The 13,579-nt window shown below is 43.7% G+C and overlaps 1 protein-coding gene across 1 annotated transcript in view; it reads left to right on the top strand.

Moving 5' to 3' along the window:
- The window catches only part of MTUS1 (microtubule associated scaffold protein 1), a 187,995-nt gene that overhangs the window by 82,237 nt on the left and 92,179 nt on the right, over positions 1–13,579 (top strand). Inside the window, exon 3 of the mRNA XM_040643308.1 lies at positions 4,546–4,741. Coding sequence (XP_040499242.1) covers positions 4,546–4,741 — 196 coding nt within the window. The remainder of the gene's footprint in view (positions 1–4,545; positions 4,742–13,579) is intronic.

Consider the following 13,579-nt stretch of genomic DNA (forward strand, 5'->3'; position numbering starts at 1 on the left):
CTGGTTTGTTTGGATTTGCGGTAAACATTAGGTTTGTGTAACATCCGCATATAGCAGTCTACACGAAATTGATGATCGCTTAAGTTCGAACCCACTCTTTACTCCTCTCACCACGTGTTAGGTATGTGATGTCATATTTTACAGCCTTTTATTTTGTGACTCCCTTGACTGTTTTTTAAAGAAATACTTATTTTTTTACTTATTTTATGTTTCCTACTTTTCATATTCTCACTTTTTTTCCCCACTCAATTCATTTTAGTGGTTCTTGTAGGACTGGTTTAGTGGCCATGAACCCCTTTACTTTTTATTTGTCTAAGAAGCTCTTTATCTCTTTCTATTCTGAATGATAGCTTTGCTGGATAGAATGTTCTTGGCTGCACATTTTTCCCTTTCAGCACTTTGAATATATCATGCCACTGCCTTCTGGCCTGCAAAGTTTTTGCTAAAAAAATCTGCTGATAGCCATATGGGGTTTACCTGGTGTGTAACTGTCTTTTCTCTTGTTGCTTTTAACATTGTGTATCACTGGGATGCCTGGGTGGCTCAGTTGGCTAAGCATCTGTCTTTGGGTGGGGTCATGATCTCGGGGCCCGGGGGTCGAGCCCCACACCCCCCCCTCGGTCTCTCCCCCTCCCCCGCCCTCTCTCTCGATCTCGCTCTCTCTCGATCTCTTGATATCTCTCTCTCTCTTGCTCTCTTTCTCTCTCTTGCTCTTTCTCTCTCATGCTCTCTCTCTTGCTCTCACTTGATCTCTCTCTCTCGATCTCTCTCTCTCGATCTCTCGATCTCTCTCGATCTCTCTCTCGATCTCTCTCTCCTGCTTGCTCTCTCTCTCTCTCTCTTTCTCAAATCTTTAAAAAAATGTTCTTTATCACTACTTTTTGCCACTTTAATTACTGTGCATCTTGGTTTGGGTCTACTTGGATTGATGTTTTTTTGTGGGAATCTCTGTACCTCCTAGGTCTGGATATCTGTTTCCTCCCCCAGATTAGGGAAGTTTTTACCTATTTCTTCAAATTTTCTGCCTTCTTTTTTCTTTTCTTCTGGGATCCCTATATTGTGAACGTTATTACACTCGATGGAGTCCCTGCGTTCCCTAAGTCTGTTCTCACTTTGCGTAATTGTTTTTCTCTCAGTTGATTGATTAGCTTTGGTAACTCTGTCTTTCAGGTCATTAATTCATCCTCTGCTTCCTCTAGCCTGCTCTTTATTCCACAAGTGTATTTTTAATTGCAGTTATTGTATTCTTCACCTCTAATAAGTTCTTTTTGTGTTAAGGCTCTCACTGATGTCGTCCAGTGTTGTCTCCAGTCCAGTGAGTATCTTCATGATCATTACTTTAAATTCTTTATCAGGTCTATTACTTATCTCTGTTTTGTTTAGGTCTCTTGCTATGATTTTGCCCTGTTTTTTCATATGAGACATAATCCTCTGTTGTCTCATTTTTGCCTAACTCTCTGGGTCTGTTTCTGTGTGTTGGAAAGCCAGATACATCTGTTGCTCTTGAAAGCAGTGGGCAGGGCCCACACTTTAAATAACAAGGTCATGTTGGTCCCCTTCACGGGGAGCTCTCCGCTGCCTCCAAGACCAGGCCTGCCTGCATTGCTTCATAAAGTGCATGCAGGTGGGGGCAGGGTGCTGCAAGCTGTTCCTTTGGGTCCTCTTCCACTGGGATCGTGTAGCCTCTGTGGAGACTGGAGGCCAGCCAGGGTAGCTCTGGGAAGTATGGAAAGTGAGGTCTTGGTGTCACAAGCTGTAGGTGCCATTCCTTCTCCACAGGGGACACTCAGCCATTGAGGACAATGGCGCTGCCCACGGCTGCTCCATGAAGTGCATCTGGGTAGGGGTGCAGATTTAACAAGGTGCATGTGTCTTCTGAGGGAGGTCGGTGATGTAGTCTTGGCGAGGTTTGGGTGGGCTTCCGAAGGAAGGAAACCACAGCAGCAGGACTGAGGTAGGCCCAGCTGGAGGGGGCAGGGCATGGTGTAAGCAAGTTTAGTAGTGAATGTTGGCTGTTTCCTGAAGTCAGCTTTGTGATTATGCTGGAGGTGGGGTAGGGAAATGGTGCCTGCCAGCTCCTTTGTTTCTGGAGAAGTCCCTCAGGGAACTCTGAGATTAGTAACTAACTTTCCCTCTTGTATATCCCAGAAAAATTTCAAACTGCTGCTTCTAAGCTATATGTCCTCAGGCCGTCTGTTCTGCTCTCTCTTTAAGGGTGAGGACTCAGCTTCCTATAGCCCTCTGGTCTCTCCCTGAGCAGCCTGCTGATTCTTAATGTTCCAGGCTTTAAGTTCTGCTGGTTGTAAGAACTCACAAAATCAGCCCCTCTGATTTTCAAAGCCAAATGCTATGGGGATTAGTCTTCCCCATGCAGGCTCCTTGGTGTGCTGGTCTGTTTCTTGCTCCTCTCGTGTGCTTACAGCTCCCTCCCTTCTGTATCCAGAATCTCTGTGTTTAGCTCTCCACCATGTCTCTGCCCTTCCTGCCCTCTTTAATGTGATCTCTTCTTCACATTCAGTTGTGGAGTTTGCTGTGCTAGTCTTCTAGTACTTTTCTGGGTTATTTGCCCTGACGCGAGGGTTATTTATCTAGTAGGGTCTGTGGGATGACGTGAGTCTAGGGTCCTCCTACTCTACCATCTTCCCCGGAAATCTTGCTCTATTTAATTTTTAATTCACCTGGTGTGTGATTTCAACTGTCAGTAGCATGGGTCCTTACATGTCTATGTTGGAAATTATCTACTTGTGACTTATGAAAGAAAGAAGGGTACCAGTGGGAAATACGTGGCATAGATGTTAGGAGTATGTTTTTAGAGTTACATATACTTTCAGATTAGCTCCATCATTCATTGGGAGAATGATATCGGGCAAATAACCTAGTCTCTCTGAGACTCAGTTTTTCTTTGTGTAAAAGGGGAGAATACAAATACTGGCTTATAGTGTTGGAATTCTTCTTTGAATAAAGCTCGGGGTCTCGTTTCCTGTATGCAGAATGGGAATATTTATTGGCTGCCTACCATGTACTATATATGATGGTGATTGTTGGGCTACAGAAAGGAAAGATACTACTGGTCAAACCTCATCCCTGGTGTGGTGGGTAATATTAGAAGACCAAAAGGGGGTGTTAAATATTAAGTTGGGAGCGTATATAAGCTATTGTGCTGCGGAAGGTGGGATGGCGTGACGGCAATGAGGAGCGTTGTCAAGGACGGATGCTAGGGGAGCTAGCACGTTAGCCACTAGTTGGGGCTCCAAGGGCAAGTATGAATGGGAAGGGTATTCTAGATAGAGGAACTAACCTATACAAAGATGAAGCACGAGAAGATATTCTCATTTAGGGGAACTAGTAGTGAGTATGATGGGACGCAGGAATGTAGAACTGTGAACATCAAGGAATAAGCTGAAGGAGATAGCGGGTGTTGCTAGATCCAAAAGGGCTGGGTGTGCCTTGTTGGGAGTTGACTTTATCTGGAAGACAGAGGGAAGGCTGCCTAACCTAGTTTGGCCTTTAAGGAGATTACCTAAGCAATGGAGTGAAACATGAATTGGAGTGGAAGCTGGTGAGGCCAGAAATCCTGAGAATGTGGTTTCAGTAATCCAGGGAAGAAATGATGCAGACTTGTGCTAAGGTGGATGCAAAAGGGAAAGAGGACTGTCAGGAGTTTAGGAAGTGAAAAAGGAAGCATCTAGAAATAGCTTTCATTGTTTATGTTGGGTGCCTGGATGTGTTGTGGTGAATGCGGGAAGAGGTAACTTTTGAGATGGGTGGGTAAAACGAGTTTAAAGTTAGAAACTGCTTCCTATTCTTCTGTAAAATGGGGTATGATAAAAGGAATAACTTCTGGGGTTATGAAGATTAAATGAGTGGAAACATGTATTTTGAACTTAAAGTATTATTCTGTAAGGGCTATATGTTGAGCTGTAAAAACAATAGTAATGTGATTACTCTTGGCATTGCTAGGTAGAGGTGCCAGAAGGATGCCAAGCGGGCAGGTAAAGAAAGAAGCTAAATGCATGGGAAACGCAGGAGAGTGCTGGCTAGGGCACGTCAACTGCAGATAGAACAGGGTGTAGGTGGCGGCTGAAACAGTGGACAAGATCACCTAGGGAGAGCATATTGTAAGGAAAGGCCAGGGTCAAGTTTAGGACCCTTGGGACAACTAACATTGAGACGGATCCAGAGGAGGAATAACCAGATAGAAGGAAAACCAAGAACGTGCTGTGTTGGAGAAATCAAAGAAAGATGGCGTCATCAGCATCAGATGCTGTAGGAAGGGCTACAGGGAACAGATTGAAAGCTGTAGCTTGACATTAGCTTGTGGCTCCGGTCATCTTGGGAATAGTTCCACTGATGGACACAAAAGACCGATCATGATGGACTGAAGAGTGAACTTTGGAGAGGTTTAATTCCTTCATACTAAAAATGAAAATTAAATATCCATCTGGCCTATCTGCATAGACAGAAATTGTTGCATTGACATAGCGCTACCGGAAGTGGTATGAGGAAGGTGTGATCTGGATTAAAATCTCAACTATTTTTTCGCAGGGCTCTGCTTCAAAAACTGCAGCCACATCAGGTAGGAATGTATCCAAGCCTGACTCCTCCAATTTGAGGAAAACACCTGGTTCAAAAGCCAAAGCGGGGCCTTCTGTTTCCTGTTTGAGGCGGAATAGTGACAGTAGAAATCTCAATTCTGATCGGGCCGTATCTCCACAGAGGATCAGGCGTGTGTCCAGTTCTGGTAAGAGTAAAAGAAATCAGTTGTGCCGTACAGCAGTTTGTGAATTATTTGGATGTCAAGTTAGGTCAGAAAGCAGAAAGACAGGTTTTGGTTGTAAAACTAACACATTCGTCACTACAACATTTAGGTTTTTGTGGATCAGCATGTTACATAGGAAAGGTAGAAAAAGAAGTCACAGACACAGCTCTGATCTTTGAGTAACATAAAGGCTGGTTGGACAAAGATAGGTGCATAAAGCAACTTCTAAGTTCTTAAGAAAAATAAACAATGGGTGTCTGTTATATACAAATAATTTCAAAATTAGAATTTTTAAAAATGTTTAAGTACTTAATAATACTCAAGCGTTATGTACTAGACTCATGGTGGGCCCTCACAGTGTGGAAGGAGATTAGTTTTTCCTTGAGTTTTACTGAAAGATGTATTATAACTTTTCAGGGATGTAAGACTGACTAAGAAGTTCAACTTTGCTAAGATGAACTTTTATTTTTGTTGGTTTATATTTTAGAAGTAGTAGTTTCAAAGTCCTGTTAGGTTTATGAAATTTGAGTGCTCTAAGAGTAGCTGTTAAGTGTCTTACTAAAAATTTGGCAGATGGACAGACCTCTCTGGGTTACAGATCAGAACAGGAAATGGAAAAGTCAGCCTGTTTCGCAGAGACTAAGACAAAAACACTGCTAGCCATTCCAGTCGACTGAGAACAGTCTGTGGGGAACACCCTTTATTTTAACAGGTACAACCTTGTGCAAATTAAAGGCATGCCCAATCAATTTAGAAGTAAGTTCCCTTATAAAAATAGTGACTACCGTTGAATGGTCTGGAAAAAAAAAAAGTATCTCTAGAGTGATGTGTCAACACATGTGAGAACATTTAGCCGCAACTAACAAAACCAAGCAGATCCCAGAGGATCTGGTTACTTCTCTACACCTTGATAGTTTCGGGTTTTATTTTCTAATTCTCTTTTGAGGCCTCCTGCCTGAGAAGCCTATCATGAGCAGACGTGTTTCAGGGATGATTTATTTAGATTCAGGCCTAGCATTAAGATCCTGAGGTTCTGAGGAGCAAAGCCAGGACGCGGTATGGGTGGAGAAAGAGGGATCTGCAGCACATTCCATTCCCATCCCTGGAGGAGCTGAGTGGGAAGAAAGAATTCGCTCCAAGTCGTCTTCATTGGGGAGAAAACCAGAAGAGGAGCAATGATCCTGGCTTTAGATATTGCCACAGTTAGGGAGTTGAGGCATAAGTGCGATCAAAGCTTTGGTTCTCAGTGTTGACAACAGGGTAAGGGGCGTGGTAGTTGCCGGATGATGGGGCGCTCCCTTCCTGTTGGGGTGTTAGGAGCACCTGCGGCTCGGTGGTGCCATAGAGCTATGGCCGCGGGCACCATGGCGTCTGGGTTAGGAGCCCTGCATTCTGGTAATGCTCCGGCACCAATGAGCTGCGCACCCTGGGCTGCTTGTTTACCCACCCTGGGCCGCAGCCTTGCGTTGTGAAATGTGAGGGTTTGAGAATGTAAGGACCTGTGAACTTTTACAGTCCTTATCTTTCCAGGGGCAGGTTGGGGGCTTGCCTACCTTTCTGAGCAGTGGCTACTGCTAGTCAGATTCTCTGGACCGCAGGATGCTCAAAACCCAGAAAACCTGAAGGGCGCATGCTCTCAGGAGACTAGGCCTGTACCCAGGGGGTGCAGTGGTCCCCGGCTCCCTGGGGCTCTGTTCTCAACGATTTCACTTAGCTGTTGTCAGTCGTGGTACAGGGGCGGATGGTCCTCCTTCCGATGCATTGTTACAAAGTCAGGAGTAGCCTCACACTAGATCGTAATGCCTAGATCATTCACCTCAATCCATCTCCTCTGAGTGTAGGCATTTTATCACCTCACATCGTCGTAGGAAGAGGGGTGAAGGTATTTTGAGACAGACCACGTTCATATAACTTTTATTATAGTGTATTGTTATAATTGTCTTATTGTTGACCTCTTTCTGTGCCTCATCTATAAATTAAACTCGATCATAGGTATATATGTATAGGAAAAAAGCGGTACACATAGGGTTTGGTACGATCTGTAGTTTCAGGCATCCACTGGAGGCCTTGAAACGTATCCCCTGCGGATGGGAGGTTGGGAGGGGCGACTGTATTTTCAAAAATGTGATTCTTTTATGTAGTTGATCAGTTCCACCAAAGAGTTAAGCATTTTTAAAGTCCCTTTTCCGTGTACTATAGAATATCCTGCCTTAAGAGAAAAGTACGTCTGTTTACTCTTCATGAAAAGACAAGGACATTTATTGAGCTTTTATTAACCTGTATAAAGAAACTTGATAACCAAGTTATGTGTTCAGAGTTTTCAATCTGAGTTAAAAACTAAGTTTTCTTTTACCTGGTGGTCTTCTGTATAGAAATGGAAAAAAAAATTAACCAGAATCTTCATGGATTCACATTTGAGTTTTTATTTGAACTGCTGGAAGACTAACTTGACTATGCTGTATTAAAAAAAAAAACACACAAAAAAACAAAAAACAGCAACTAGCTTGTTTGGATGCTCACAGTAAATGGAAAAGTGTTTGTTGTGGGGGACAGGAAATTCAGTCACCACAGAGTTAAAAGTAGAGCAGAAGATCAAGGAGCAAAAACAATGTGCCCTCCGATCCCGGAGAGTGTGTTGCCATTTACCGTACAATGCGGTGTTTGTGCATTAGAAAATTGAAACCAAATGGACATCCTCTGTACTCTGTATACCAAGCTACTCTCCTGAAAGGTGAGCAGNTGTTCCAGCGGACTGGGGTTTTCAATAAATCCTTTCAGAGAACGAAGTAGAAAACCAGATCTGGACTTGAAATAGCCCTTTTCTTGAAGCTTCGCCCTGAGTCTGAGAAAGAATTGTGAATCAGCCCAGTGGAGCTCTTGCATTGTCCTTATCAAAATCTGGAAATGGTAATGTACAGCATGACCATAGCTACCGCTGCTGTATGATCTCTATGACAGTTAAGAGAGTAAGTCCTCACAGTCCTCATCCCGAGGAAAAAAATGTTTTTGCTCTTTATTGTGCCTATATGAGATGATGGATGCCGATTAAACTTCGGCCACCACTGCACAGTATATATAAGTCAAGCCATTGTGCTGTACTCCTTAAACTTACACAGCGGGTATGCCAAACAGACCTCAATAAAACTGGAAAAATAACTTTAAAAAAAACCAGGAAATTTGTATGAAATCAGATTATGACTGATGACAACAAACCAGATTCAAAGTATCTTTGTTTAGAGTATGTGTGTGTTTTAACCACTCCAATTAAATAAGATGCGCTGGTGAGGAAAAGTAGGATAATAGTAATTATAATGCCAGTGATAGCAGCGCACCCTTACAAAATGCTTACCAAGTTTTAGGCTCCGTCTTAATCATTGCATAAGCGCATTTAATCCTCACAGTAGTTTTCTAAGGCTTATCCTCATTTTACAGGAAAACATTACATAGAAATTAAGTAATTTGTCAAGGTTACGTGGCTAGCAAGTGGCAAAGGTAGGATTCCGACCAGGCGGCAGGGCTCTGGAGCCCATTCCCTTAGCCTTCTCATTATCGGTCTGAAGAACTACTCTTGGGGCACTTGGGTGGCTCAGTCGGTTAAGTGTCTGCCTTCAGCTCAGGTCATGATCTCGGGGTCCTGGGATGGAGCCCCGCGTCAGGCTCCCTGCCCAGCGTGGAGTCTGCTTCTCCCCCGGCCTCTCTCTCTGCCCCTCCCCTCTGCCTGTGCGTGGGCGCTCGCTCTCTCTCTCTCAAATAAATCTTAAAAAAAAACCAAACAAACCCTACTCTTAGTATGACTATGAGTTTTGAAAAATTAAAATTCTCACACTCAGCTGAGTGGTTTAGAAATTGTTGTTTCTCTTTTCAGGCCCTTGGCTTAAAGTTCTCTGTCAATTTACCATCATTTAAAAGATGTTGTTACATGGTTACTGCAAATTCTGCTGAGTAAATCACTGCATAGTTAAATACTTCATGATTCACTCAGGCCTCTTCAGACCTATCTGCCACCCTCTTCTGAAGGCGATACCAGTTCTTATCAGGTTTTAGATTATAAACGTGTGTTTTCCTTCGTGCAAAGCTGTAATTGCCCTTCCGGTGACCAGGCTGAGCAAGGTAGGATTCCGGAAGTAGGCAGAATACACTCCCTGCCCTGCGGATCGTGTAACCTACCTGGGGAGGGCAATGCACGTTTATGGCGCAACCACAGAGCCGCACAAAAAGGGTGTGTAAAGGGTGTGGAAGAGGCCCCGAAGTGCTTTAGGACTCTGGGGAAAAAGAAGAATGTTCAGGGGTTGGTCTGATTATACCAGAACCTGAAGAAAGGCCTCATGAAAGAAATAGTCTTTCGTTTTTCTTCTGGAGAAAGAAAAATAACATTTCAAAAGGATAAACCTTTGCTTTAATTCAGTTTACTGTGGGTTAATAAAATAAATGCCTCTCAAACCAGGAGTACATCCCAAACTTGTAATGACTTGTCTAGCATTATAGGTTGCTGAGCTTTCTTGCTAAGCTGTTTTTTCCATAGTTGTTTTTTGTAAACGAATTTTGTCTATTTAGTGTTAAAGGGAATTTAAAATCATTTCAATTCACTGTTACATCCTTTTAGTCTTTTCTAGGTGAGAGTTTGAGAGAAATAGCTAGCAGAATTATGAGAAGGATACTTGCTATAAATTCTTAAAAACTAGAAATTATCCCCAATAACTTATTCTAAAAGCTAACTTTAATGTGTTGGTTTTGATGCTCCTATATTTGCATTTAATTAAAACACTTTTTAAAGAAGGTATCTCAAGTTTTGTTGGCATAACGATAATAGTCATAGGAGTGTTTTTGAGCACTGATGATGTGCTATGCTCTGTTCTAAGATTTTTAAATGCCTTATTTCATTTCCTCTCACAACTCATGAGGTGCATAGACGGGTATACTCATTCCATTTCTGCAGATGAGGAATTTGAAGTTTTGAAACCTTCAGTAACTCGCACAAAGTGACACAGTTCATAATTGGTGGAGACAGAAAACAGAACAGGCAGTCTCTATGCTCTTAGCCTCTATAAATATACCCAGGAGCCCAACACACTGACTTCCTCACCTAACAAGTGTCTAGTGAGTGCCTGCCTGTTCTGGGAATGAAGACAGGTACAAAACAGACACACGCTTGCCCTCGCGGAGCTTGAATTCTAGCCAGGCACATCAGAAAATTAAGTAAATAAAATGTTTAGAATGTAAGATGATAAATGCTGAGGAAGAAAGGCGGTGAAGGGAGTTAGATCTTAATATCAGGTGGTTGAGAAAGGCCTCGCTGAGCAGGTGAGAAATGAGCCAGTGCCTGAAGGCTCAGAAGGAGGGAGCCATTAGGACATCAGATGACAGGCCTTCCCAGGCAGAGCAAACCGTGAGTGCAACGATGGAGGTGAGGCAGCGTGGAGGGGGGTGCTTGAGGGACAGGGAGCTGCCTGGTGTGTGCGGTGGGGGACCAGGGAGTAGGGATGAGGCCAACCAAGTGGGGTCTTACAGGCACCTGGGAGACAAGTGTCTTCTCTTTTACTCCTTCCTGACATGACCACTGTGTGTTCTCGATCATTTCCCAGGCATTCCACTCAGTTCTCACTTGGCAAGTAATTCTGGAGAAGATTATTTTATAGAATGACCCATGCATGAGGCTTCATAGGTCACTGTGCACTTTTCTCTTACTTTATGAATTCAAGAAAAGTTTTGAGAGCCAGCTATGGGCCAGGCACTCCACTAGATTCAGAGAATGTAAACATGATGAAATAATAGGCCCTTGTCGTGATCTCACTCGTTGGAGGCTGAGCTGGAAAGGGGTGGTGAAGCACATCATTTGAATGTAAATTCTTCATTCTTCAAACTGCAGCTAACCTGTCCTGGCCTCTGTGACATTTTGCGTTTATTATGCTGTACTCTGATTATTTTTGTGCATGTCTGTCTCCTGAATTGTGAGGTCCATAAAGAGAGTCCAGGTCTTGGTTATTTTTATGTTTTTCGGGTCTCAGCACAGTGTACCTGTTACACAACAGGTGTTTAAAAATGTTGTCTGGCCTGATTTGAATGGAGACTTCTGTGAAGTACTGTGTCCAGAGCGCAGAGAACACCCCTGACTGGGCCTAAGGGCAGACTGGAGAAGAGCGATGACATTTGAACTGGCCTTGGAATGTGCCTGTAGAAGTTTGCCAGACCTGGAGAGTTGCTGGCATTCCCAAGGGTGCAAATGGAGAGTTATGACAGGGTATGGTGCATGTGGAAACACTGAGGGCAGGTCGGCATGCCTCGAGCAGACCCAGTGTTGGGGTAAGTGCTGGATGGGCCCCCACGGTGGTTGAGGTAGATCTGCTCTTTTGCAGTCGAGATACAGACTTGTAAGAGTTGTACCAGTATGTGGGAAGAGGAAGCAGAGTGAAAATACTAAAAATGTTTTGGAGGAAGAGCGTCTGGTCAGCTTCTGTTGGCGGCGAACAGTCTCACGTGTCTCCTCAGTTTGCTTGTTGGGTGGCCATGAAGCAAGACAGAGAAATAGAGTAGTAAGCAGAGGTTCTCAGGAGGAGACGGATGGGTGTAGTTGGGGGCATGCTGAATTTGAAGAGACCAAGAAGCCCCTCAAAGGGTGTGTGGTTGTTTGAGGTTTAAGACAGTCAGAATGTGTAGAGGGTAAGGAAGCCTGTAGGAAAAGAGCTGATAAAGATCAAAGCAGCGGGGATGGCTGGCGATTAGCTCACGGACACAGCAGAATGCACCCATTGCACAGGCAAGGAAGTCTGAGAAATAAAGGAGACGCAGGAGTGTGTCCGTAGGGACCCATTCGGAGGTGGGATAAGGAATTTTGAGTGTCAGTTGTCAGAGTAGCGGCTGTGGGTAATGGGCTGGGCAGCTTCTTCCTTTGTATCTGCCAGCTCACTTTTCTGAGGCTAGGTGGTGTCTCTGAAGTAAGTTTGTGCAAAATCCGTTCATTTGCTTATTTTTGGAACCTTAGAGAAGGACATAAACTTAAAACGATGATCAGTTTTGAGTCTCAGTGACCTCATTGCTCAGAGTAGCTCTGCTGCTGAACTTTGGCTTCTCATGAGCCCGGACGCTCACCAGGTGCCTTTTCCCACCGTGCTTAGGAGCCCTGTGAGTTCGAGGGGAGCTCCTTCACCACCAGATAAATGAATCTGTTGACAACCTATGAAGACCCTTGTTCATCTTTGTGTGGTAGCTGGGGAAAGGATGCAACCCTTCTAAGTCTTGAATTTATTATACCTTTAGTTGCGGGACACGTGTTCCCAGGCCCGTGACTGTGGAAGTTAATTTTGTCTCCACATGAAGCAGGACACATCTTTCAAACACACTTGCAGAGGCAGGTACGGACAGTATCACCACGAACACTGGGCTTCTGTGCAATTCAAGTCCTTGTGAGAACCTTGCTTTATGGGATGTTCTTGTTTCTCTGTCAAATTACCACCCTCTTAATACTTGCTGTGTTTTTGTTGTGACTCACCTGTACTACTGTGACTTTATTTCCACATTTCCTCTTGAGTTTAAGCAAATGGTGCTGGTTACACGGAGTTGTTTCTTGTGCCCTCCGAATACAACCTCGTCTTGGCGAACTCAAGGATGTGGATTCTCAAAGTCACATCTGGCGGTACATGAATGTAGAGGGTTACCGAAATTCTGTGTTCTGGAAGATAATTCATGCACGTGACAGTTTGGGAGTGTATACTGTGCAAGACATACTGAGGACCCAGAGGAATTGTGGGATGAGTAAGACATGGTGCTTGCCCTCAGCCATTACCCTCAACTAGGAGAGGTAATGAGTTCATCCCTCATCACAGGTGTCCTTAGGATACTTTAAAGAAAAAAAAAACTGTAGGATCTCAGAAGAGGGTAAGATTACCAATACCAAAGTTTGCTGAAACTCTTTTTTGCTAGAATATAGGTAATTCTATAGTATGACCAAGGTACACCCTTACAAATGTCAGTACCAGTCTTGGTTTAGTGTTGATGCTTTCTGCTATTTTAATTTTTTCCATCAAAACCGCAGAACTACAACTAAGAAGGATACATCTGGGTTGAAATAATTTTTAGGACTTAGCTGATACACTAGGAAGTAGGAATGAAGGGACAGTTAGGGTTCAGAGTATGGAATATAGAGATTGAAGAGTGAGTCAGTAAAGGTAATTGGAAATACAGAAGAGGGTGGTGGGCATTAGGACCCAATCCATTGGTGTTCTGGCAGTCAAGGGGCAGATGAAGTCCAGACAGAGCCAGGTCTGTCAGTGTCAGGAAAGGAAAGGGAGAGGCATGGTCTCAGGCAAGGTAAACCTTATTTTACCCCTCTGGGATCTTGAAATTAACCAGTTAATTTGGAAGGCGCATCAGGTTTCTGCTGCCCCCTTTCCAGTAGGCTATTTTTTAAAAAAAGATTTAATTTATTTATTTTTGAAAGAGCGTACATATGCGAGTGTGGGAAAGCGTGGGGGAGGGGCAAAGAGAAAGGGGGAGAGAGAGTCCCAAGCAGACTCCCTGCTGAGTGTGGAACCCCACCTGGAGCTTGATCCCAGGACCTCGAGATCCTGACCTGAGCCAAAACCAACAGTAGGACAGTTAACTGACGGCGCCACCCAGGTGCTGCCTGCCCCCAGGAGGCTATTTTGAAAATATGACCATTTCAGTAAAAAGTAGGAAAGAAAAAAAAATTCCCCTAATCTCATCAATGTCAAATAGTTTTTAACTTCATAATTAATAACTATTCAATGCCTTTTCTTTTTGCATTTTCTCATGTATGTGTGCTTAAATATATTTAATGGAGACAAACAGTTCCTACTGTTTCAG

Source organism: Ursus maritimus, unplaced genomic scaffold (genome assembly GCF_017311325.1).
Source record: "Ursus maritimus isolate PB19 unplaced genomic scaffold, ASM1731132v1 scaffold_28, whole genome shotgun sequence".
NCBI classification, from domain to species: domain Eukaryota; kingdom Metazoa; phylum Chordata; class Mammalia; order Carnivora; family Ursidae; genus Ursus; species Ursus maritimus.